This window comes from Sapajus apella, unplaced genomic scaffold, assembly GCF_009761245.1.
Source record: "Sapajus apella isolate SASKATOON/1434 unplaced genomic scaffold, GSC_monkey_1.0 scaffold4, whole genome shotgun sequence".
NCBI classification, from domain to species: domain Eukaryota; kingdom Metazoa; phylum Chordata; class Mammalia; order Primates; family Cebidae; genus Sapajus; species Sapajus apella.
The window spans coordinates 25,820,192-25,847,242 of NW_022436944.1; the positions used below are offsets into that span (position 1 = coordinate 25,820,192).

Below are 27,051 nucleotides of genomic sequence, written 5' to 3' on the forward strand. Positions count from 1 at the left end.
CACAACCACTTGGGGAAAGAAGGCATATGCATGTGGATAAATGAATGAACCCTGCAGATGCAGGAGAAGTCAGCGCTAAACTCCCGTTACAGAGAGAGAGTCCTGAGCTGAGGCCTGGGGGTGAGCTGGGGTCTGGACAAATTGATAGGGGATGGGGGCAAAGGGGAAACCAGGCCCAGAGGAGCCAAGTCCAGATGTCCTGGAGGCCAGGGGTACCTCACTACCCCGGGAGACACATGGGAGTCTAGCGCGAAGGTCTCGAGTTCAGCCCTGACAAGGAGATGGTGGCCTTGCAGTCATTGTGAGAGCAAACTCTCTCTGGCCTTCGTCAATGCCAGAAGCTTTGGCTAGCTGCCAGCCTCCTCTGCTCAGCTGTTGAGCCAATAAATACTTGGTGGCAGATCAATTAAACCATCTAGGAAGGATGTCTGGAAATGCAGCTTCCTCGGCTCCGTGCAGAGGGACAAGCCCTCAGCCAGTTAGGCCCAAGATACCTGCATTTCCACTCTCCACCCTCTGAAAGTCAGCCCTGACACTGGCGTCCACTCTGTGGGGTCGGGCCATGCTCAGCGGTGGGCAGGCTTCGGCAGGTTGGCCCAGGCATTGGAGGCAGGGCTGGGTATAAGCACAGCTGTATCATTTGCTAGCTGTGTGGCCTTGGGCAAATTCTTTACCTTTCCAAGACAGTTTCCTTGTCTATAAAATGGGGATAATAATAGTCACATTGCCTCATGGCTTATTGCGACAAAAAGAAAAAAAATGAGTGAAACGCTCACCCCAGGGCACAGAACATGGATAGTAGCCAACAAAAGTGTCATCAATACCGGGACCCCAAGGCCGCTTGTCTCTGTCTGAGACTCCTCTCCACTTCCCGTGTCACTCACACACCACTCACCACCCAAGAACTCCCAGGTGCGGGACAAAGCCGATCTGTCAGCCCTTCCACCACCAGCATGTGGAGAGAGGAGCTAGGGAGCCGCGGAGCAATTCCAGAAAGCAGCCCAGAGTGGGTTCCAAAGGCCTGGCCCACTGCGGGGGCCCACACTTCAAGGGAGTCGAGGCATTTGCAGTGGCATTCCCCTGTTAGTGATCAAGCATGCTCGGTCCATGGCCACCGCTGGGGCTGCCTTTATACAACTTAGTGTTTCAGAACACCCTGTGGAGTTCTGTGCTGAGCCAAGAGCTTTGAAGGCTGACGGTGAAGCCAGCTGGAGGAGGAAAAATGACAGGGATGGCATCTCAGGGACTCACTGCTAAAGGCAAGGACCTGGCCCTGGGCTGCATGGTCACCAGCCAGATGGAGCAGATGCTCCTGCACATTCTCTCCCTGCCTTGGCTGTAAACGTCCCCACAAGGTGCCGATGTGTGCCTCCATTTGAATCCAGGCTCCCTCAGTTACTGGTAGTGTGACCTTTAGCAACCTACTCAAGCTCTCTGTGCCTCAATTTCTTTGTCATACACTGAAGACGATACTATAGGCATTAGTGCAAAGAATCATTACAAAAATTAAGTGAATTAAAATTTGCAAAATGGCCAGGTGACGTGTCTTATGTCTGTAATCCCAGTGCCTTGGGAGGCAGAGATGGGAGGATTGCCTGAGGCCAGGAATTCAAGACCAGCCTGAGCGACATAGTGAGACATTGTCTCCACAAAAAAATAAAATTGTTTTTAAAATTAGCCATTACCTCCTGAGCCATATGTCACCACTCCTGGCATATATGTGTGTGTGTGTGTGTGTGTGTGTGTGTGTATTTATATATGTGTATATATGTGTGTGTATATATATACAATTTATAATAAAAATGTATATATATTTTATATATATATTTAAATTAGCCATTACCTTCATATATATATATATATATATATATATATGCCAGCAGTGGTGACATATCCCTGCAGTCCCAGCTATTCAGGAGGCTGAGGCAGGAGGATCGCTTGAGCCCAGGAGTGAGAGGTTACAGTGAGCTATGATTGCACCACTGTACTCCAGCCTGGGTGACAGCGTGAGATTCTGTCTCTAAAAAACAAAAGAAAAGAAAAGGAATTGTTAGAATGCCACCCCGTCATCCGCTCAGACTAAACGCTACATAAGTGTTGTTGTTGTTGCTATTATTGCTATTGTTATTATTTGGACCCTGGACAACCTGGGACAGCTCCCTCATTTGCCTGGCTTTGGCTCCATGCTTCTCAGTTCACTCAGACGGCAGAAACCCTGAGTGTCCTGCAGCTCTCTGTAGTTAGCTTTGAGATGCTGAGCCATTTCACTCCACGGTGTAGCTAAATAATTCCACTTGCAGAAGGTTTGACAATCTTATGCATTTGCAATAGGAAATCACGCCTCCAGGAGTGCTTGCCCTCAGCAAACACATGCTTCCAGAGTTAAACGTAGTGAGCCCTTTCTAAGTCTTACTTTTACTGTAATAAAAATTCAAAAATTGAGAAAATGATATCCATTACTTACTTTCATTATATTAGAGGAAAAGCCTCTCTTAAGGCACTTTGCTTTGAGTCACAGGTGAACTCCAGAGTTTGCCTTCACTCACCCAGTTAATCAGTACAAGGGCACCAATTGCTATGTGTCTGCTCTGTGCTGGTGAGCTTTATCATCCTCATCCTTTTTCAAAGGAGAACACTGAGGTTCAGAGAGAGGAGGCACTCACCAATAGCCATTTGTTGAGTGCTGGGGCCAGGGTCTGACCTGGTTCTGCGAGGGGCCCCGGGCAGAGTTCTCTCCTCCTATGATCCTGTGGGGAAGCAACCCCAGAGAGCTGGTCTGCCTTTTGCTTCCAAGCATGTCTGAGGACTCTGGTCCCTCACACCCCAATCAAGTCTGAGTTTGGGGACCTGCCACCATACCCACAATTGATGTTAACTCAGAGTGCTTTCCATCCATGGACTCCACCTTGGGACGCCTTCCCTGCTCAGGGACTCCCTAGAGCCAAACTAGTCCCAAACCCAGGGATTCACGGTGGACTGCAGCCCAGGACACAGGCTATAGGCATCACACAGTCCCTTCCCAACTATCCCTGTGAGACTCCACTGCAGCTTCTCCTATGGCCCACTCTGGAGTCAGGGATTGTCCCAGGCTAGCCATGAATAGGCCTTTCAAGCCCAGAGAAGCTGAGCTTCCCTTTTGTGCAGTCATACCCCTATCTGAGATAGAGAACATTACCCCTATCTAGAGAACAGGCTACTGCAGTAGCAGATAAGCCAACCCTGTCACTAAATGGAAGATGCCCCAGGCTCATATCACATGACATCTGGCCTCTCTTGCCTCCAAGAGAGGCATAGATTCAGTATTCCAGATTCAGCCAACCTGAGAAATCACTGCCAGTAAGGAAGAGAATAGAACACTTTACATTTCAGTTCCACCAAACTTGTTCAACCACCTGAAGGACCCATAAGCTTAAAATACCCTAAACACAACTGTCCTTCCCCACCCAACCTCTCTGAGGTAGATCCCTGCTCCTGATCCCAATATGCATGGCCCCACTGGGGGCAACCCTGTTAACACCTTAGTTTTGTACCTGAAAAACAAGCAACAAACAAAACCCAAGTGTAAATTAGTAGCCAAGAGGAAGCCTACAACAGGAGTGTAACTGTTGGCTTTGGTAGCCCCCACTGGGTGTCAATGTCAGGCCTTAAATCTCAGCTACCATATGATTAGTGCTACCGTACAAGAGCTTACAGCAGCAAAAAGGGGACCTGATACTAACCCATTTTACAGATGAGTAGAGTAAGTCTTTTTTTTTCTTTTTGAGATGGAGTCTCGCTCTGTTGCCCAGGCTAGAGTGCAGTGGCGTGATCTCAGCTCACTGCAACCTCTGCCTGCTGGGTTCAAGCAATTCTCTGCCTCAGCCTCCCAAGTAACTGGGACTACAGGCATGCGCCACCATGCCCAGCTAATTTTTTGTATTTTTAGTACAGACGGGTTTTCACCATGCTGGCCAGGCTGGTCTTGAACTCCTGACCTTGTGATCCACTTGCATCAGCCTCCCAAAGTGCTGGGATTACAGGTGTGAGCCCACGCGCCTGGCCAAGTAGAGAGTCTTAGGGAGTAAGAGTGACTCAACAAGGACACAAAACCACTGAGCACTCGGAAACAAGTCACATCAGACTCCAGAGCCTTGGTACACCAAGGCCCCTCTTCTAGTCCAGTGATTAATTCCAGCAAATAAATTTTCCAATTCCATTAAATGAATATTGTTTGTTTTTTCTGCTGGTTTTCTCATCGCCAGGATTTGCCTGGTCACAATGTCTCAGAGGGCTCCAGACACTTTCCACAAGGCACTGTGATGACTAAAGTAACCCTTCTCAGGGACATAATCATCAGTTCCTAGATTTAACTCATTAAACAGAGAAAATGGAACAACACTTTGCCATTCAATGGCAATTGTAGGCAACAACCATGGAAATAAAATATGAACAAGAATATCGCCAATTATACCAGAGCGCTGAGCATACCAGCCACTTTCCCGTTAGCCTGCCACCCTTGGAAACCATCAAATGTCCCCTTCCTGTGCTCCAGTAAATAGAAATTTTGCTAGAGTAAAATCTTGTCCTTGACTTCTTTTCTGGAGTGTTATTCTCAGTCCCTCATCTAAAGGGGAGAACATAGGAAAAGAGTGAACTTTGGGGGGCATCAGAACTGGGGGAACCTTGATTCTGGCTCTCTGAAGCTCTGCTCTTAAGTTTTCTTATTTCTAAAAGGAGGACCTGCCTCAGGGGCTGGTAATTACATCTCTTATTTAGAATGAATAAACTGGAAATTCCAGCTTTTAGCATCCTCTCTGAGAGCTTCATTAGGGGTGTGGCAGGAAGTCTGGATGGGTGCTGGTGGGCTGATGTGGGGGAGTGTGCAAGCCCACAGGTGCCTGACTCCTGGTCCCTCAGCTGGGATTCAACTCAGGACAGGCAGCGCCGTGTGCCTCTGTCCAGAGGCCACCCTGTCTCCCTGAGTGGCTCCCTCCAGAAACCAATAACTGTCTTTGCTCCTATAATTTTTATCTTGCAGGATGATTGTGTACATTAAATGAGAGGAAGCTGTAGAGCTGTCAGGGGTCAACCCCAGCAGCCTATGGGCTGGTTTGTAGCCTGCACAGGTATTCTATTTGCCCACATAGAGTTTTCAGCATCTGTCAACTTGAAAAATTAGAAAAGTTCACACAGTCTAGATTTCTGGGCTCTCCTGGAAAAAGTCACAAGATTCCACAACCCAGGGTGTTCATTCCCATGAGATGACAGTGGGCTGGAGATGAGAGGCAGCTGCCCCCTTTAACAGATGGCCCATAAGAGCTGGAATTGGGGTGTTCAGCCTCTTGAATACAGTAGGTGGCCAACAAAGGATGTTATCACTACTCATTACTTATCAATAACTTGAGTACATGGCATTCAAATGCAGGGACTGGGTACTTGTCACTATCCTCCCACTGTGACTAGCTTGGGTCATTTGCTACAACCTTTGTACAGACTGAAAGATTGGTAATTGGTAATTGGCATCAACACTCAAAGCCTCTATTGGGTGCCAGTCACTGTTTTGAGCACTTCACACAAATTATCTTATTTGACTTTCACAACTGTGAGCTAGATTATTGTCATCGTGATGCTTTGCTGATGGGAGAACTAAGGCACAGCCCCAAATCACCAAGCCAGCAAAGGACAGAGTCAGGATGAAACCCAGGTCCTGACCATTCGTCCACACTGCAGGATCCTCCCAGCTGCCCGTGGGGGCGTGGCCTGCCCTGCTTCCCTAGGGCCTGGCAGCCTCTGAAAGCCCTGCCCCAGCTCGGTAAGCACACTTACGGTCAAGGCCGTTGATGTAGCGCATGGTGACTTCGCAGTGGCCCCACACGGCACTCACCACCGGGTACAGTTTCTTGCCCTTGAGGCCCCGGAAGGCCACGCCCAGGTACTGGCCGTCCACGATGAAGCTGAGCGTGCCCTCATCCATGTCCAGCACCACAAGCAGCGAGTCGGGCAGCGCGAATGCCTCGTCAGGCCCCAGAAAGGCCGGGTAGGCCACGCCAGGCCGGTTCTTGCCATCGTGGTAAAGGCGGCTGCGGCCCAGGTCCCAGCCCCACGACTCAGTGTCACTGCCCACCAGCGCCGTGTAGCCCACGGAGTGCAGGGGAGCCCGGGCCGTGGCCACGCCAACCACAGCGTGGGTGCCGCGCTGCCGGGCCGGCCAGCTGATCTGCCAGGCGTGCAGGCCGCGGGCGTGGCCCACCTTCCCGCGGATGCCGTCGGTGCTCTGGGCCACCGGGTGCCGGTGGAAGGTGAGCCGGTCGTCGTCCTTGACGAAGACGTTCAACGAGCGGTCCTCGGGGTTCCACGCGTGCCGCAGCTGCACAGCCAGCCCCGCCGCTGGCATGTCCAACAGCTGGTCCAGCCGCGCCGGTCGCCCGGGCTCTGCACACCGCAGCTCCCGTTTGGCGGTTCGCAGCGCCGGCTCTCGCACCTCCACCGACTTGAGGCTCCCGGAGAGCTTCTGGCCCATGCTTCACTGCGGGGAGGGGGCTGCTGCAGGCCACCGCTACCTCGTGGGAGCCTCCACTCCCCGTAGCCAGGAATGGGCCACGGGGCTGGGAACCAGGCTTCGGGACGGTAAACCTCCACAGCCTCTACCGGGCTGCGGCAGGGGCCCAAGCTCCTGGAAGGAAGCAAAGGGCACACATTATAGCAGCAGCATCAACAGCCAGGTTGCCAGTCCTTTCATGTATGTCCATGCCTTGGCTGAGCCCTTTGTATGCACAATAATAGTAATAATTCGCACACTCCTGTCTGGCACGAATCTAGCACTTGCCATATGCCAGACAGTGTTCTAAATGATTTATGTTTATTAGTTCGTTTAATCCTTAACATCTCCCTGTAAGAGATATACATTATTATTCACATGTTACAGATGAGAACACTGAAGTGCAGAGAGTGGATAAGTGATTGGCCAAAGTCCCACAGCAAATAAGTGACTGAGCCAAGATTAAAACCAAGGCCATCTGTCTTCAGGGTCTGTGTTCTGCACCTAGATCAATCACAGGGAGTTTGATCTGATTTGATATATTTTAAGACGTTGTCTCACCCTGTTGTCCAGGCTGGAGTGCAATGGCACGATCTTGGCTCACTGCAACCTCTGCCTCCCGGGTTCCAGTGATTCTCCTGCCTCAGCCTCCAGAGTAGCTGGGATTACAGACACGTGCCACCACACCCGGCTAATTTTTTGTATTTTTAGTAGAGATGGGGTTGGCCAGGCTGGTCTTGAACTCCTGACCTCGTGATCCGCCCACCTCAGCCTCCCAATGTGCTAGGATTACAGGTGTGAGCCACCGCACCTGGCCCTGGAGTCTGATTTTAGAAATAAGGAGTGAGCCCAGAGCAGTTGTGACTTGCTCAAGATGAGAGACTGGATGAGAACCCAGGTGCATCTGATCCAAGGGGACAAGCCCTGTGCCAAGGCTTCGGGGGACATAGCTGCTCAAGACACAGCGCTATAGGGTGTGGCCTAACCAGACTTCCCAACCCTGGAGTCCTGGGGATCCTAAATCACCTCCTAAAATGTAGCCAGGCTTGAGAGGCAAGACACAGAACAAGGGTGCAGCGGGGTCACCAGGGACATGGACATCAGGCAGTGTGTGAAGAGGGGGTGAGGGCTCCATGGGAAAGTAAGTGGAGGTAAATGGAGGTGAAGAGGAAGGATAAGGGAGCCAGTGTCCAGGCTCTGGAGCCAAACAGAACTGCATCCAAATCCCTCTCTCCATCTCTTACTGTGCATCCACAGGAAAGCCTCCTAGCTTCTTGGATACTCCCGATTCCTCGCCAGTAAAATGAGGATAAAACACCTCCCTCTGGTGATGGGGAAACTTGAGAGACCATAATATAAAGGGTCCTGGAACTCTGCCGGCAGGTTTTCCTCTCTGACTGTGAACTCTGGCCATCCCATGTGGATCCCCTCCCTTTGGATGGGTGAGCTCTTTCTTCGGGCATGTAAACACCATTAACAGCACTGATCCCAGACTGCCTTCCCTGAGGCAGGATCCTGGTTTTCATGGAGAAGGAATTTGCTAACATCACTGGGAGACCAGCCAGAACCCAAGGAGCTTGGACTACTTGGACGGGCCCTGTGTATGGGGAGAGATGGAGAGCCGAGCCCTGTCCAGAGCAGAGGCATGTGCCCTCCCCTCCCTGGCCTGAGAGCTACTGGGCCCAGAACAACTTCTCTTGAGTCAGAGGAGGAGATGGATGGGTGTTTTTCATGCCCTGCCCTCCCCAGCCTCAACCTCCCATCCAGACAGTGGCACACCCCCAGTCAAAGTCCAGGTAGGGAAGGAAAGAACTCTGCTGCCACTCAGCACAGACAAATATCCTGTAGGTTTCTTTTTCACCATTCCATTTTATTCTTAACTGTCATATTCTTTTCTTTTATTGTCAGATCCCAGCTTCAGCAGATGTCAATCCTATTCCGAGAGCTCTGGCTAATGTTCAATCTGAGGGAATACCGGAACACATAACAATTTGCAACACTAGACAGTTTTAAGATAGCAGAATAATGTTACTCCTTTTCATATCCAAAATCACCCAAAATCAAGGAGAAAAAAAGAAATGCAAACTCCTTCTTCAGCAAAACTAGAACGCATTTGTAACCTGAACCATAGCTTATAAGGAAAGGCTGCCAAAAACGGGCAAGGGCTGCCAAAAGCAGCGAAGATCAAAAATACCGTCAGAAAATATCTAGAGAAGACACCTGTGGCGGCAGATCTCAGACAAGGCTGGCAGAGCCAGCCAGGAGCTGGCATTCCCGAAGGAAAAGAACTAATGATCCCTTATCAGAAACAATGGGAACAGGGCATGTGATCTGGCAGTGGGAACTGCCTCCCACCCTTTGGAGGAAGGGGAGGACAGGGCCAACAGAGGAAACACAGACCTGCCATCTTGACAGGAAGCAGTGTGTTAGTGAGGCAGAGTGAGAGGAGGGCTCTGAATTGGGAGAAGCCCACAGCTGCAGAACTCTGCTGACTGAATAGAAACAAAGGCTAAAGGAAATCACTACCACAACCCTGTGAAAAAAGTTATTGGGAACCAGGGAGCAATCCTGCCCTCTTCCTGGTACCTCCTCTACATGCATCTCCTGCAAAATGCTGATCCAAGAAGTTTTACATCTTTCAAAGAGAAACCAGCACAGGATATAGTCAAAAGATGCTATAGAAGAAATAAAAGAATAAAAGAACAGGACAAAACACAGCAAACCAAGCACACTCACCTGAAAAAAGCTGTCACAAAACAGATAAAAATTGTAACCAAATTTGTAAACTAATTTTGTGATTATTTCAGAAGGGAGACAACTAGCATGGTCTCGACAAAAGATTAAATCCATTTTGCCTAGTTATAAAGGTAACCTCCAGAACTAAAAATAAAATACGCATCTTGCAAATACGAACCTTGAACACAACACAAAATAAAACAGACCATAGACTGAAAGATTTTGTTTGAAAGCAAGAAAGGCAAAAAGGCATAAAAACATGAAATATGATAGTAAACAAAGACCAATTAACCATGTCATTAAATGGCCATAATAAAAGCATTCTATGAAGCAACAAAGCAGGCAAAAAAAAAAAAAAAAAAAAAAGACATTCCTCAAAGCAAAGTGATTTAAAATTTAAAAATTTGGAAAATGAAGGGCAACATATAATAGGGAAGTGTGAACCCAAACTAAGCAGGCACTGTAATCTTGGTATTAGGCAAGTAAAGTTGATTTCAGGACAAAAGGTTTTAAGTTAGACAAGAATACTTTATAATAATAAAGAGTAAGATCCAGCCAGGAACGGTGGCTCACACCTGTAATCCCAGCACTTTGGGAGGCCAAGGCAGGTGGATCGCCTGAGGTCGAGAGTTCAAGACCAGCCTGGCCAGCATGGTGAAACCCCATCTCTACTAAAAATACAAAACATAGATGAGCGTGGTGGGACTCTGTCTCAAATTAAAATAATAATAATAATAAGATCCGCAATTGAAGGCTAAACACACCAAATAGCACCAAAATTCAGAGCAAAAGCTAGAGGAAATATAAGGAGGGACCTTAGACAGATACACATCAGAGGCATGTACTTTTAATTTCCCTCTTCTAGCTCATGATGGGCCAAAATTAAGTAAAGACACAGAAAAACCAAATTACATAATTAATAAGACAGATCTAATTAATGTATTCATCAAAGTCTATACCTTGAAAACAAAGAATGCATGTTCTTTTCAAGTGTTCATGGGACTGTCAAAAATTTTTCCCCTATATTAGGTCACAAATAAAACTTCAAAAAAAGCAAAAATAATACAGAATCTGATAACACAGAAGGAAAACTAGAAATTAATCACAAAACTATAGATCACAAAATCCTATCACTTGGACATTTTAAAAAACTCTTTAAACAACTTGACCCTGACTCAGAGCAAAAAAAAAAAAAAAAAAAAAAAAAAGCCATACAGAAATTGCAGAATATCTGGAATACAACAATAACAAAAAGCATTCCATACACTAGAACCTGCGGGATGCCTTTACAGCAGTTCTCAGAGAAAATCATGGCTGGTTTATTTACGCTATTAAACTTTTAAAAATGAGTGGAGCATAATCAAATAGAAAAATAATAGAACTAAGCAAAAACTCAAGATCTGGTTCTTTGGGAAAAATTACCACAAAAACAAAACCAAACCAATATAAGCACATAAATTATTAAAGCTAATCATGTAATGGCATATTACATTATATTATCATATTGCTATTATATTAATCTATCATGTTGATAATATGTACCCTTGATATGATATAACAAAATGGCACTTTACCTCTATGGGCATCTTCCCCCAAACCCATAATCTCACTTTAATCGTGAGAAAAACAAAGGACAAAATCCATTTGGAGGCCATCCCACAAAATACCTGACCGTTTATATACTGACAAGGTCATCAGAACCAAAGCCTGACAAACCAGATAATGAAGAGGGGCCTAAGGAGACCAAACAATTTCTTGTAATGTGGTATCCTGGATGGGATTTGGAACAGAAAAAAAGATATTAGGGACCAGGCTTGGTGGCTCACACCTGTAATCCCAGCACTTTGGGAGGCCAAGGCAGATGGATCATCTGAGGTCAAGAGTTCAAGACCAGCCTGGCCAACATGGCGAAATGCTGTCTCTACTAAAAATACAAAAAAAAAAAAAAAATTAGCTGGTGTGGAGGCACATGCTTGCAGTCCCAACTACTTGGGAGGCTGAGGCAGGAGGATTGCTTTAACCCAGGAGGTGGAGGTTGCAGTGAGCCAAGACGGCACCACTGAACTCCAGCATGGGTGACAGAGGAAGAAAAAATAAGAAAGAGAAAGAAAGAAAGAAAGAGAGAGAGAGAGAGAGAAAGGAAGGAAGGAAGGAAGGAAGAAAGAAAGAGAAAAGGATATTAGGTAAAAACTGAAATCTGACAATAAAAGGAAATCTGAGAAAATTTGTTAATATTAATAGCTTAATTATTAATATTAATAACTAAAATAAGTTAATAATAATGTATCAATACTGGTTCATTAGTTGTGCTAAATGTACCATACTAATGTAAGATGCTAATCATTGGGGAAACTAGGTTGGCAAATGGCATGAACATATGAGACCTCTCTGTACTATCTGTTTAGTTTTTCTTTAAGTCTAAAACTACTCTGAAGAAATAAAGCCTATTAATTAGAGAAGCTTAAATAAATTTCTAAATGTTAGGAAATACAAAAAAAAAAGGACAAAAACTAGAATTTGCCTCTTCCTCTTATCTCATTAACCAGATATAAACATTGTCAGCATTTGGAGGAATCTCACCTTATTCTTTTGTTTTTTTGTCTGTAAATTATCAGTAAATTTTCTTTTTAAAAATTGATAACAAGGGCCTTTATTTAGATTATTTCACCTAAAAATTATGTAATTAGCATTTTCACATATTACTAAATATACTTTAAATGCATGACTTCAGTAACTAAATTTTTTAAAATACATAAAAAACATATAAGCCATTTGATTATTTAATGGGGGAGAAGATGGGGATATGTAAAATAAGAAATGAAAATGGGAAATAAAACGGCGTAGCTAAAAGCACTCATAAAAGAAGTTAGACTTGTTTGTTGTTTTAACGTAGTAAAATGTTTGCAACACAAATTACCAACAAATATAAATTACCTACAAATAAATGCAAGTACAAAATGTGAAAAGATAGCAACAGTTCACACAAAAACAAATGGTTCCTTGAAAAGATGCTCAATGTATACTGAAAAAGAAATGAGTTAGAACTCCAGTGAAATGCCATTTTTGTTATCAGGTTATCAAAGGTCAAAAAGTTGGATAACGCATGCTTGGAGAATGTGCAGAACAAAAGACAAACTCATACTAAAGTGGATAGAAACTGGTTTAGCCTCAGCGAAGGGCAATATAACACCATCTTTCAGAATTGCAAATGCACAGACCCTTTGACCTAGCAATTTCTACTTCCAGCATTTATCCAGCTGTGTTCTCAGATACACAGAAGTACCTACGTACACAGCACATGCATACATATGCAGCACAGTTTGTAACAGCAGAGTATTACAAACCTGCTATTACAATAGCAGAGTAATAGCAGAGTATGGCTAGTAATAGCAGAGTATGGGGAAAACCCAAACAGAAGACAGGCTAAATAATGGCAAATGCATATAATGGAATACTATGCAGCTGAAGAAAAGAATGCACTGATATGGAAGATCCAACAGACAGAGGAAGTTGAATAAACCAGGTGCTGAACAATGTGTGGTACGCTGCTAGTACTGTGGAGGGAGAGGTGGAAAAAAGAGAAAAAAGAGGGGACGTTATTCAACACAAAGGGCCCAAATGGATCTGAAGACCTGTTGTGTCTATAAGAAAACTAGACACCCCAGTAAAGTTTTAGAAAACAACATGCTATTCTCTGCTCACTGTAGAGCTTCATACTGACCTTCATCCAAACCTTGGGCCTCAACTAAGTTATAAGAAATAAGCAAGATAACATGTGAAAGGTGTAGGGTGTGTACTAGGGATTCCATCAATGGAACCAATAAGCATCCAGTGCTGCCTCTGTAAGTTTGTACAGGCTGCCCAGAGGTACCTGAATGGGAGGCGAGTGGAGGTAGGAATCTGCCACTTTCATAATTCATTTGAAGACATCTTATGCTTCCATTCTAACAAGACCAGGAAACTAGGGCTCCGAGGGAAGCAGCCCGATCAAAGTCACACAGCTAAAAGATGGCAGAGGGGTCCTATCCCAGGTAGCCTGAACTCAAAGCCCCCTCTGCTTTTTCTATCATTAACTTCAACCATTAGCACTCACTCTGTGCCAGGAAGCATGCCAGCTGCCTCACAGGCACGACAAGGCTGACATCATATGCCCCTTTATTCAAAAGAGGGAACAGGCTCAGAGAGGTTGCATAACTTGCATAACCTAGGGTCACACAGCCAGGAAGTGGTAGGCCTGGGATCAACCTCAGAGTAACCATATGACAAGCCTGTGCTCTTACCTCTTCCTCCATGTTGTTTAGAATAATGTCCTCTCCACAGCAGTTATTGTAACCAGCTCTGTGTGGCCCACACAGAAAATTTCTAAGGAAATTTGCCTTATCCTTGCCCACAGCCATGCCAACTTTGGAGCTGCTGTCGTTGAAAGATACTTAAATGTGTTTGAAAGCAACAGCCAAGCAGCAGCCCCCGGGAGACCTCTTACTAGTATGTGGCTTGGCCCATACTGGGTCATTGAAGGCACAGTGCTCTCCTTTGCAATCACAGTCTAACAGCCTCTCTCCCTACCAGTGGCAGGCAGAGATCCTGAAGAGTGCTCACACTCTGGTGTGACAAGGTGGGCATATAAATAGATAGCCCTTTGCTGCTCCCCCAGTACAGGGCACACAGCAGAGTGCTCATGTCCATGAATGGCAAGCCGTTAAGGAAAACTAGCAGTTGGGCAATCTAATGAAGGACAGGAGACCTGGATGTGAATCCCCACCTGTCTGTTGGGCCCTAGGCCAGGACTTGATCTCTCTGAGACTAGTTGGAAGTGCTGCTAACTATGTGCTAACCTTGCTTGCCTTTGCAAGTATCAGAGCAGACACCTGTAAAGTCTGGCACATCACAGGGCTTCGAGCAAGTGGTGAGGGCTCTTTTAAATTGTGGATGTCCTCCAGTATTGCCGTTTCACCACTTGAATGTGTCTTAGTATGAATTGATGGTGTCCTCCCCAAATTCACATGTTGAAGCCTGATATAGGTTGGATATTTGTCCCTGCCCAAATCTCGTGTTGAGCTGTAATCCCCAGTACTGGAGGTGGGGCCTGGTGGGAGCTGTCTGGGTCATAGGGGTGAATCCGTCATGGCTCGGCGCTGTCTTGGGGATAGTGACCGAGTTTTGGAGAGAGGTCTGCTCATTTAAAAGTGTTTGGTACCTCCCCACCCCCATTTCTGGCTCTGGTTTTCGCCATGTGACATGCCTTCTCTCCCTTCACCTTCTGCCATGATTGTAAGCTTCCTGAAGCCTCCCTGGAAGCCAAGCAGACACCAGCACCATGCTGCCTGTAAAGTAGAACCATGAGCCACCTAAATCTCTTTTCATTAAAAATTACCTTAGTCTTAGGTATTTCTTTATAGCAATGCAAAAATAGCCTAATACAAAGCCCTTATCCCCAGTGTGACAGTATTTGGAGGTGGAGCCTATGAGAGATAATTCGTCCATGAAGGTGAGCTCCACCTCCTCTAAGAAGGCTGCCCTGATCCATGGGCCTCCAGGGTCATCCTGCCCTGTACCTCTGTCCACCCTTGAGCCAGCCAGGAGGGAGACCTTTCGGGCCTTACTGATCTGCTTTTTTCTACTTTGAGGGCATTCCTCTGATGGCAGCAAGCTTTTACCGGCACTTCTGTGTCCCCAGCCACTGCCCCACTCCCTCCATGCACAGGTACAAGCCCAGTTCTTTGAACATGCGGTAGAGCACAGATATGGACTGTGCAGAGGATGTGCTGGGCTTCAGGGAGGGCTCATGCTCTGCTCTTTTTCAGGAGATGACGCAGACAAAGGGCCAAAGCTAAAGGCAGGAGATGGGGACATGGAGCCCAGTAATGCCGGACTCTCACTCCTGAGCAGCTGACTCTTGGCTGTATCCAGTCCGCTCCTTTATTAGCTACTGCTTTGCATCCTTCCCTGCTTCCAATCCTCATTTATTAGTTCAAAAAATGCTTAGTGCCATGTGCCAGGCACTGTGCAGCTGAGAGCGAAGGACACAGCAGTGGCCAAGTCAGGCTCATCCCTGCCTTCTCCCTCCAATCAGAGGGAGTGGGCACTTAGCACACGTCTCCTCTCCTCATCTCCACCGCAGCCCGCCGCACTGGGCCAGGCACATGGAACATACAACAGAAGCCACCTTCCTGATAGAAATGATATCATCTCTCAACCCGGTAAGCAGCCAGCACCCTGAAGAATGCCAAAGGGTGCCTCTGTCACTTTCCCCCCAAGCCAAACCTAATTTCCTACACCATGCTTGGATGAGGATACTAATGACATTATCCGGAAGGATCTGCTCCGGGGCTTCAATCATGGCTGAGCAAGAAAACAAAAACTCTCATTTGCTAATTGCCCTTCCCAGGACCCTAGCGGATGTTCTTACTGGACAGGGAAATGAGGAGACATGAAGTGGCAATGCCACACTGTTTAAGGAGCCTCATTCATTTGAAAAATATGACGCATAGTCTTCAGAGGCTCGGCACCCAAAATCACAGCCACAGAGGCCTGTCTGGCTGAGCTCAATGGGCATGGGGTCTGCAAGAGGACATGACTGCTGTGGGGATTGGTAATGACTGGGAGAATTGCCCTTCTCTCTGTGTGACCTCCGGCTTTGGACTTGCTGGAGCCAGAGGTAGGGGCAAGTCTCCTTCTTTCATCTAGCCAGCAGTAATGATGCCCGCCCTGGGGATCTCAGGCTGCTGGAAAGCATAAGACTCAACCACTTTCCCTTAGGGAGAGAGCTTCCACCAAAGAGGTCAGACTCCGTGACAGATCTGAATAATGACAAAGGCTGTAAAAAGAAATCCAGTTAGATACCGCTGGAATTTCTTTAGTCAACTGCATATTAGTTTCAAATATATACTACAGCACTAGAAAAACTGCAAAGTTGATCCAATCACATGCTTCTGCTCAAAATCCTCCACAAGTTCTCCGAGGCTTTCAGAATAAAGTTCACTTCTAACCCTAACCCTCCCAGAAGGCTCCATGATGCTTCCCCAGCCCATCCTCCTCACGGAACGTCTTCATTCCATCCCTTCAACCTCCCTGCGGTTCCCTGACATGCTGCTGCCATCATCCCTTCCCTCCCTTGGCACCTCCTGTCCTCAGCTATAGAACTCCATTCAGCTTGGAAATTACTTCCTCTGGGGAGCTCCCAGACCCCTGTGCCCTCAGAGCCCTGGTACTGGTGCCCACCACAGCACTTATCACAAGGGGACATGGTGTCTCCTTGGCTGCCTCCCTCCCATCGGACTGGGGCAACTCACGAGCTGGGGCCAGGTCTCCCTCATCAGAGTCCCCAGGTCTTCACGTGGGCCTGGTTTAGACAAAGTGGTGGATTAACGTCTGTGGAATGCACAAGCATGAACAAATGAAGAAAAGCAACACACTGCCTTAGAAAGAACCACCACCTAAGAATGAACTGGGAATGCAGAGCACTGTGAGCTCAGACTGTTCATTTCATGTCTTTATTCTTCAATTTTCAACTCTGTTCCAAGGTACAAATGATAGGTGTCTGACTTTAGTTTGACTAGAATGTTTGTAAGATTTTTCCTGTGCAAATACTAATTAGGGAGGCTGTTTTATTAATGATGCTCATTCAGAATGAACCCATCAACAATAAATGAACTAAAGAACCCCCAAGGTTTGTTCATAGGCGTTCATTAGCTTTTCCCTGCTATGCACACATGGATCTCACGCTACAACTGGCTGGGCAAGCCCTTTCTTCCCCAAGAGCTCACAAAGAGAGCCATCTGTCCAGTTCCAGGTGAAATCGTCTCACGCCTGTCTTCCTGGAGTGAGAATCAATGAGGCTTCCCCAAGCCTCTCCTCCTCCTGGGGTTTCCATGGGAATCCTCCCACGGGTGACTGAGCTAGAGGCCCCGAGGGTGAAAGCTCAGCTGTCAGCCAGCAAGGAGAGCAGTGGATGGGATGAAGGAGGTTTGCTAGGCTGTGACCAGGGCAGCAAGCTCTGCAAGGTCATTTGAAAGAGACATACCTCTGAGCCAGTGAGGCCATGTGCAGTCCTGGCCAGCCTGGTCACCACAGCGGCCCCTGTGCCCAGAGGCCTGCCCCAGGCACATGTGGAGGTTGTCTGCCAGACAGCTGGCCTCCCTGAGACCCAGCTTGTCTGGGCTGGGGCAAAGCATGAAGGGAGAAGATGGGAAGGTGCCACTTCATGAGGCCCTCTGGGGAAAATGATGATTAAAAACATGATAAGGTTCATGTCCAACCCCTCATTTACCTCCCAAGATGAACCTTCCCCACTTGGTATAACTGGTTGTCTGGAAACAGAATGCCTAAAAGAAAAACAGAACTATTCATGCCTCTAGCTTGAGCTACATCATAATAGGGACCTGCTGGGATTTCGGAATAACCCTCTGTTAAACCTACAGTATCTCTGGGGGCATTTTTGAGATAGTAAGGAGGAAAGGAGAAAGAAAGAGAGGAGAAAGGGAACAGGATGGGGGAGGGAGCTGCTGCAGCCCCAGGAATCTGTACAACCTGCATATTTCATAGAATGCAGATAACAGGTGGATATCTCCTGAATGGAGATAACAGGTGGAATGTCTCTGTGGCCAGCAAACAGGGTCAAGGCCCACTCGCTTCTGGAGAAAGCAGAGTTCCAGTTCATTGTAAGTGACATTTCACATTAAAGACCAGGTGGATGACTTTGGCACTGCTCCGGCCTCTCCCTCCACACACACCAGCACATTGAAGTGCAGCGCTCACACAGAAGATTTCCCGCCTCCTCCTGGGCTCTAGGGTCTTCCTGCCTACCCCGTCAATGGGGCACCCCCAAGTCCATGGCTTCGGCTTCAGTTTCTGCTCCTCACTCTCTCTCCATGCATCTTCTCTTATGACCCGCCTCCTGCAGACACTCTCAAGCCAGGTCTCCAATGCTGCTTTCTCTCCTCAGCATGGGATCCACCTATTAGAAGACTCTGGCCAGCCCTGCCTGGGTGTCCTTTCAAATGACCTTGTAAGGCCAGCTGATCTCTTTCCATCATAAGCCTCCCACCATGGACACACCCATGCTGTCAGCCCTGTGGGACATCTGTGGTTTGTGGGCACCTTGGAATCTACAGGTGGGCTGAACCTGGCCCCTTCCCTCTCCCACATAGCAGGTTCCTCTTCATGTCACTGTTCCTGCCATGGATCCCGTCTCTCGGTCCCCACCGCTCAACGCCATCAGCTTTCCCCTAGTTCAGACCTTGCCTGGATTACTGCACTGGTCTCTTAGCGTGCTTCCCTGACTCCGGTGTTTGCCGGCCAACCCAATCTCCATGTTGCCAAGGGGTAAATTTGACCAAGATGCCCACAAGTCTCTTCATTCAACCCTCCAAGCGGCTTCTCCAGAGAAAAGCTGCACCTCTTTGCTTGGCACCCAAGGGCCCCCCAGACTGCTCTGACTTCTCCCATGCTGTCTCTCATCATGGCCACCTCAGACCAGTCATGCCAGACTCTCCTCATCAGCACATCCTAGTGACACCTCGGTGTCTGGGGAGCCTTCCCATCTTCTCTGACCTGGCTCACATTCTCTCACTGCCCCGTCCCTTCTAGCAGAAGCAGAGCTGGGCATCCCTCCATGGCAACCCTCCAGCCCACTGCACCCTCTTCCCTCCATACCATTGTGTCTTCATCTCAGCTGTCAATTCCTGTCGATGTCTCCCGCACCGCATCTGCATTTCTTGGTGGCGCCAGCGCCCAGCCAGCCTTTATCTCCAACACTCATACACAACCTTGTACCTGCCACCTCTAGCTGCATTAAGAAGTGCTTCAGACTGAAGAAGGATAGCCACTCTACACTTCCTGCATGGTTTGCGTTTTTAACAACAAACATTTTTCATAATTAAAGTATACATTTAAAACGGAGTAAGTTCTGAACTCAATGTGTAAAGCAAAAATCACATGCAATTAACATGGCTTAGGAAAGTTCTTCTAAAGTTCCACAAAGTTCATGATAACTTGTTTGAGGTATACCACTCTCTTTCCCAAAGGGCACACCACCCACAACTGTTTTTCCTGTAGCCTCAAAACAAATCCCTATTTCTTGAACTGACCAGCAGCAAATAAATTAGTTGACTTATGAAGGTACCATGTTTTATTAAAAGTGAGTTGCTGGTTTTTAATTTTTTTTTTTTTTTGAGACAGCGTCTTGCCCTGTCGCCCAGGCTGGAGTGCAGTGGCGCGATCTCGGCTCACTGCAACATCTGTCTCCCAGGTTCAAACAATTCTCCTGCCCCAGCCTGCTGAGTAGCTGGGACTATAGGCATGTCCCCCCACACCCAGCTAATTCTTTGTATCTTTGGTAGAGACAGGGTTTCACCATGTTGACCAGGCTGGTATAGAACTCCTGACCTCATGATCCACCCCTCTTGGCTTCCCAAAGTGCTGGGATTACAGGTGTGAGCAACTGCACCCAGCTGGTTTTTAAATTTTTTATAGTTGATCTTCTTTTGCCACAGATGGTCATGATCACATAAATCAAGAGTACATACTATGTATTTATATAGTACATATATAGGCAGAGACTTCTGGTGACCTCCATCTAGGGCCCGCCACCTTCCTGCTTTTCATGCCTGAGACCCTTCACTCCTGCATCAACAGAGAAAAAAACCTTTCCAGAGTATGGTTGTGTGACAACAGGTTAGGCAGCTCAAGGAAATTAAGTAGCTCCTGTACGATGAGTTATACTAGGTCTTTCCCCAAAAGGGCAAGGAATTCTGCACTGGCCACTGTGGCTTAGCCACTTTCTGGGATAGCAATAAAGCCCTCCCAAGGACAGGTCTACATAAATGATGAGGAAGTTCCAGTTGTATTAAAAATCAGAAGGAAAAGTATTGTAGGCAGAGGGAACAGCAAGTGAATGAGCCTTTTGGATGCTGGAGACAAACCAAGAAGGCTGGGGTGGTGTGGGGTGTGGGGAGTGAGAGAGGAAAATGTTGAGGAAGAGGTGGAGGACGGTAGTGTCAGACCTGGAGAGCCCTGGGATCATCTAGATTTTACTCTGTGGCAGCCTTAAGGAGGTCCTGAGCTAGGGAGAAATGTGATCTACATTTTTTTTTTTTTTTTTTTTTTTTTTAGATAAGAGTTTTCACTCTTGTTGCCCAGGCTGGAGTGCAATGGCCCGATCTCAGCTCACTGCAACCTCTGCCTACCGGGATTCTTTTGCCTCTCAAGCAATTCTCTGGCCTCAGCCTCCTGAGTAGCTGGAATTACAGGCATGCGCCACCACGCCTCACTAATTTTGTACTTTTAGTAGAGAGGGGTTTCTCCATGATGGTTGGTCAGGCTGGTCTCGAATTCCTGACCTCACCTGATCCACCTGTCTGGGCCTCCCAAAGTGCTGGGATTACCAGGTGTGAGCCACCGTGCCCAGCCATGATCTACATTTTTTTTAAAGAAGCTTCTGATAAATGGTTATGACTACTTGCTAATTTCATACATTAAAAATAAAATCTTGTAAGTTTAACTTGCATTTTTCTTATTGAGGTAGGGCACCTTGTCATATGTTTTAGTATCATTTCTATTTTATTTCACATGTGTGAATTGCCTATAGTCTTTGCCCATTTGATCTTTTGCTTGTTGACCTCGGGAATCTTTTACATATTTAAAGAGATGAGCTTGTTGTGATAGGAGTGGCATATGTCACATGTGACAGTTTGTCATATATCTTTTGACTGTTTCTGGTGAATTCTTTTCCCTGTAGATTTTATTTTTATGTCATTAAATGTATCTTTAAAATAAACAAGAAATACAAGCTGGAGAGATTTGAGTAGAATGGCCAGTAAGTTGAATTTTGTTTGCCAAAGGTGGCTTAAATTCTTTTCATTGCCGTTTTTAAAGAACACTTTAAAAATGGAATAAATTAGAAGGTATGTGTCTCAGAGGAATATGCCCTTGGGTAAAGGATGTTTATATCATGCTTTTACACATTTCACGTCTTCCAGACTTAAGCTCATCAAATTGCGGGGGTGGGAGGTAAGGGGGCAGAAAGTGGGTGGGAGGATAGAGGGCTCAGAGTCTGAGAGAAGGGAACTCCTATCTTCATCCCCCAACCCCCCAAAGAGGGAGCAGAAGAGGAAACCAAGCTGGGGGAGGCTAGAGAACTTGCCCAAGGTCACACCGCGAGCTGGTGGTGGAGACAGATTCGAACTCACGCCTGAGTCCAGAACTGAGAGCTCTCCACCTCGCGACAGTGGTACAGAAATGCCCTCCTCTCCTTCCTGTCAGCAGCAGCCTGCGCTTGGCCATGGGGCGGAGGGAGCAGCCACCCCCCCCCGCCCCGGTTCTCCCGGCAGTCAGAGGTCGGGGGCTCTGCGTCCCCTCCTGGCTTGAAGCCTCTGGTGCGTACAGAGCGACCAGGGCGTACTCGTTTGCCGTGCTCAAGGCTCTGGCCCCCTCCCTTCTTCCCAGAGCCCCGCTCCCAGGGCTCCATGAGCTCCCAACCCCCTCCCTTCCCGAGCAAAGACAAGTTTGTCTCCAAGCAAGGCCAGGAACTGGTCTCCGAGTCGCTCTCGAGCCAGGCGACCAGCCTCACTGCCCCAGCGTCATGAATAAACGATAACAAGAGCCACCAGTGCCTATTGCGTGACCAGGGCTTTACTTCCACCTCTCCGAATACCCCGGACGAACAGATCTCCAGGAATTATTGTCCCCATTACACAGCCGAGGGAACTGCTGCAGCTCCGGAAAGTTGGATAACAAGCTTGGGCTCGCAAAGCTAATAATACTAGCTAACGTATGATTGAGTGCTTCCTGTGTGCCCGGCACAAGTCTACCTACGAGCACCATCCCACAGATCTTTCCAATACCCATATAAGATGTGCACAATTATCATTCCCATCCTACGGATGAGGAAACCGAGGTTTGGCGCCTTGCCCAAGGTCACCCAGCCAGTGAGTGAAGGATCCTAGATTCAAACTCAAGCCCGTGAATCGCGTGGTAGTTTTTTGTGCAGTATCCACTACGCAGAGAAGCAAGGGCTTAGAACCCATGGTACCAGCGGCCGGGCCCCAAACGTCTCAGGGCTGCGCGAAAATCAACCATTTCGAACTGCCACAACCTGCGGAGAGGTATTCTCCAGGACTGGGACGCCAGGAGCGCCAGCTGTGTCGAGTGCTGGCCGGCACAAAGTCCGTGCAGCCGGATCTCGGCTCACGGCCCCCGCGCCCCTCACCAGGAGCTGGAGAGTACTCACCATAAAAGAGAGGGCGAGCGCCTGTTCGGGAAGAATCCCCAGCGCTGGCAGGTCCTGGACTATCGGGAGAGGCGTCTGCTGCCGCCGCCGCCCACTCAGGGGCGCCCGAGCGACCCGCAAATGCCCGCTCTCTCCCCGCGGCCAGGGGCGCGTCCTCACGGCTGATGCCCGACAGCAGCGCCCCCTCTGCGCTACAGGATGGCCTGGAGTTAGGAGCGTTCTTGGCGAAGTTGGGGCTCCCGCGCCGGGGGTCGGGCCTTGAGTGGGGAAGCGCCCTACTGAGCCGACCCTGGGGACGTTCCGAGGCCCGCGCTCTAGCCGCTTGGAAGCGAGGCGCCTGACCCGGAGGGCGGCTAGTCTCGCGCTCAGGGTGCACGGGCCGCGCCTCGGCCGTCCGCCTTACCCAGCACTCTGAGCGCACGCAGCGGTAGCAGAAGCTGGGGCCCCGGCCCGGGATGCGGTGTGTTCATCGCCCTCCCTGGGGGCTGGGCGCCTTTGTGCGCGGGGCGCGCCGGCCGCCACGGCGAGCTCTGGATGCTGCAGCCGCCGCCGCCTCCCCCTCCTCCTCCGCCGTCGCCCGCTCTCCGCCTTCCCGACCGGCCGGGAGGCTGCAGCTGAAAGCCGATCTGGCTGAGCTCATCCCTGAAGGCCACTAATCCAATAGCCGCGGAAGGCGCGGTCGCCGGGAACGCCCCTTCCCCCACCATCCCGCGCCCCGGCCGTCCCAGTTCGGGCCGCTGCCGGCGCCGCCACCTTCTCGAGGCCGCCAGCTGGCGGGAGAGGGAAGTGGAGCCCGCGCCCGCGCCCCTGTGCCGAAGCGGCGGCGCGGTCGCCATTCGCTCGCCCGCCCGCTCGCCCGCGCACTCCCTAACTCTCGCATTCATTCAAGCGCACGAGTCCTCCCCGATTCATTCAAGCGCTCCTGGAGCGCCAGAGTGGGTCCTCCTGAGTGGGAGGAGACACCCAGTTACTAGGCAGCTTTGGTGCCTTTACTCAGCGCACGTGGGAAATAGCAGCTGGGGGAAAAGAGTGTGGTTTAATATCCCGCTTCCTCAGACATACACATGTCCACACTTTATTTTTGAGATCAGGCTCCAACTTATCTCTTAAGAGTCCAATTTCAAACCGCACCTGCTCCAGGAGCTTTCCCCGCCCACCCGAGGCGCAGGAAGTCCGTCTCTTTGCTCTACCAGCGCTGACTGTGGGCCGCCTCATTGGGAGCCTGAGCTGAGCGATGAGGCAAAGGGCGTGGCCAAAGCAGAAGCCGCGAGGGTGCTTCTGGTAGCTGCGCTTCCTCGAGGAAATTAAAAGTTCAGTTCCTGGCTTGGTGGCCCTCGTCTGTGCTCCCAGAATTGACTTCAGGTCCATTGCGCAGTCGTTTGCTGACCCAATCCCTCTCTGTGCCAGGTACCAGGCAAAGTGTCTACATGTGGAATGTCCATTTCATCAAGGACGCGTAAAACAAAGACAATCCAACTCTGTGAGAGAAACGTTTTGAGAGAGGTTCTGAGGCGAATTTGTCAGACTGGAAAGGGCAACTGGGGAGGTTTCCTAGTAAATGTGGCTACATGAATTAGCTCCTGGAGGCAGGGGTACAGCATGGTCTCTTGGCACGCTACCTATCAAGAGCACAGAGCCTGTGGTATCAGCAGAGGGGGTATGACAGAGCTGGAGGGATAGACAGTGTCTAGAGTCTTGGGTGGGGACTGTATCAAGAGCTTGACCTTCCCCATCACTTGGAGGCCTTTAACCAGGGTACTGACCTTGTCGGATTTGCATTCCAGAAAGATCTCTTAACAGCCAAGTGAATGGATGGATGGAGGAAACCAGCTTGGCAGCTACTGCAATAGTCTAAGCAAAAGATGATGATGCTTTGTGAACGAAGATCGCTAGCGTGTTGACACGTGTTTATTGTGGTTATTCTAACATTTCATCATTGTCTGTTTGCATGTCTGCCCCTCCTAAAACTGTGAGCTCCCTGGAGGGCAAGTATAGGTACCTCACACATCTCTGGATGCCCTGCACCAGCACAGGATAGAGGCTGAGGACAGTGAATGTGATTTGAACTGCCCTAAGTGGCAGTGCTGACCTACATTCACACTTGGTGTCTTTCCTTCCTGCCTCCTATTGGCAAGCTCCTGGAGTACCTCTGCTGGGAGCTACTATGGGGGTTATGGAGGTGGCTGGGGAGCAAGAAAAGAAAATTTGTGGAAAGAAGCTCAGAAGCAAAAGAAGGCGTTCATGCTGATAGTTTCTCTACCAATCTGGCTGACAGGCTGGGGGGGTGTGTGTGAGGATCCCCTTGTGTCCACTCTTTGCTGGGAAGCATCACAGTAGCTTCAAGGACAAGGGAGGGAGGGAGCAGTGGCCACAGTTTGAGAAAACAACTCCCCTCTCCCTTGGGGGCTCCAGATAGGTTCACCACACTGGCCTTTCCAAATGAGATTATGTCCCAGGCACAAAGGAGTGGCCCAAAACAGGGCCTCCTTGTGTCCCTGAAGACCCCCAAATCCTCCAGCCTCTGGATAACAAGGGAAACAACTTGCCCTTTGGGGAGAAGCCAGGATAGCCTGGCTACTAAAATTCTTTAGATTGAGATCAGCAGCTTCTAAATGGCCCCCAGTGATCCCTGACACCTGGTATGTACTCCCTTGTGTAAATTCTTTCCCTTAAATGTGGGCTGAATCTATTGACTTGCTTCTCACTAACAAAATATAGCAGAGGAAATGGAACGTTCCTTCCAAGATTAGGTTTTGAGCATGCACTCTTGTTCTCTTTCGGATCATCTCCCTGGAGAAGCCAGCTGCCCTGTCCTGCAGTGGCACTGTGGAGAGAGGCCCATATGGTGAGTGACTGAGATCTGCCAATAACCACGTGAGTAAACTTGGGAGCAGGTCTCTGTCCCCACCCCGACCCTGGACTGAGCCTTCATAGGAGACTACAGCCTTGTGTGATGCCTTGACTGCAACTTCATGAGAGATTGTGAATCAGAGAAACCAACTACCTGTGGTCATGGAAACTGTAAGATAATGTTTTTGTTTTCATCTGCTAAATGTTGGAGCAATTTGTTATGCAGCGGTAGATAACTAATACGAGCCGTTCTTAACTGTCCAAGAGTGATTCTAAAAATACACCCTTGGAAAACTAGCCACAGTATTGCTCTAAAGAATGTACAGTATCTCATGGGCATAGTCAGACAGCCCTGGGCTTAAATCTCAATTCCAAGTCTTTGGGTCCTAGCTTTCTCATTTGTAAATGGGAACAGAAGAATGTCCCCAGAGTACAGTTGTGTGTTGTAGCTTGTTGTGCAGTAGATACATGATAAATCTTTTCCCTAAAAGATTTAGGAAAATCTCAGCAGTAAACCAAAATCTGTAGCATTTGTGGGATTCTTGGACTAAGGCCGAGTAATGCCTGGGGAGAAGGCCCAGTAGGGAGCTGCTGGAGTCAGGGGCCCAGAACCCCTTGGATAAAGCAAAGCGGTGAACCTCACTCCTCCTGCCTTTGCTCCCACAGGGCATGGTATACAGTCTACTTCCCAGTTTTTAGCTATTAAAATCTTCGACTCCTTCTCTGTCTTACAAAAGTACTAACCATGGTTTTACTGAAGTTGGAGGAAACACTTTCAGCTCTGAAAAAATTTGGAGCTTGAAGCTTGCTCCAAGGAGGTTTGTGGCAGGAGAGAACTGTGGTGTGTGAGGTCTGAATGTCTTCTGCCCATCCCTCAGGAGCAACCCTGATTGAGTCCAGCCTGCAGTGTGGTGGACTCTGCATCAGATGCTTGGCTCTTAAATTCTGTTCCTCTTTGCAGTTCAGGCATCACCATCTCTTTCCTTGGCAGTTATAAGCAGACTCCTCACCTCTCCTCTACTGCTGGGCTGTCTTCATAAAGGAAAAATCACCCCTGCCACTCCCTTCAGAGGTACCTCATGGCCCACAGGATAATTGTCACACTTTTCCATGGAATCTGGCTCTTGCCTACCCATCTAGTTTCATCTCTTCTCATCTGCACTCTGGGCCAGGCCACACTGGGGCCCTCTGAGCTCCTCCAAGCTCTTTCTCCCTGCCACATGCCATTGTACATGCTTACCTTTGTCCCTGGTACAAATTTTCCAGATAATCCAATTAATCCTTCATCTCTCTGCCTGTATGCATGTTATCTCCTCCAGGAAGCCTTCCTAACACTGTTAGGAAGCTGTTTTATAGCTGTTACTTTACACCCCAATCACATTTTCTTCTTGCTAGTTTATCAAAGCAGGAAACTCCACAGTCTTCCCAAATAGCCCAGGCTGGGTTAAGGGCCCCTTCTATAAGCCCTACCGCACCTAGTTGCTTGACATCTGTCATAGCACCTTGAAAACCTTTGGGGAATTGCCAGACTCCTGCATCACATGGTGACTCTTTAGGTCAGGACTGTGTCTGATTCATCCCAGTATTCCTAGTTCCCAACCTAGGGCATGATATATAGTCGACAGACAGTGATGTTTGTGGAATGAATAATTAAAGGTAAAGGAGAAGAAAAGAAAGACAAAAGCAGGCAGGCAGGCAGGAAGAAATGGAGGAAAAAAGG

General features: G+C 48.4%; 1 protein-coding gene across 1 annotated transcript in view; it reads right to left on the minus strand.

The window, feature by feature from the left end:
* Positions 1-23,104, minus strand: part of SPSB4 (splA/ryanodine receptor domain and SOCS box containing 4) — an 84,137-nt gene extending 61,033 nt beyond the window's left edge. Inside the window, exons 1-2 of the mRNA XM_032264831.1 lie at positions 22,482-23,104; positions 5,806-6,652 (exon numbers count right to left, since the gene is read on the minus strand). Of these exons, the coding sequence (XP_032120722.1) occupies positions 5,806-6,499 (694 nt within the window). The 5' untranslated portion in view covers positions 6,500-6,652; positions 22,482-23,104. The remainder of the gene's footprint in view (positions 1-5,805; positions 6,653-22,481) is intronic.
* Between the last annotated feature and the right edge of the window lie 3,947 nt (positions 23,105-27,051).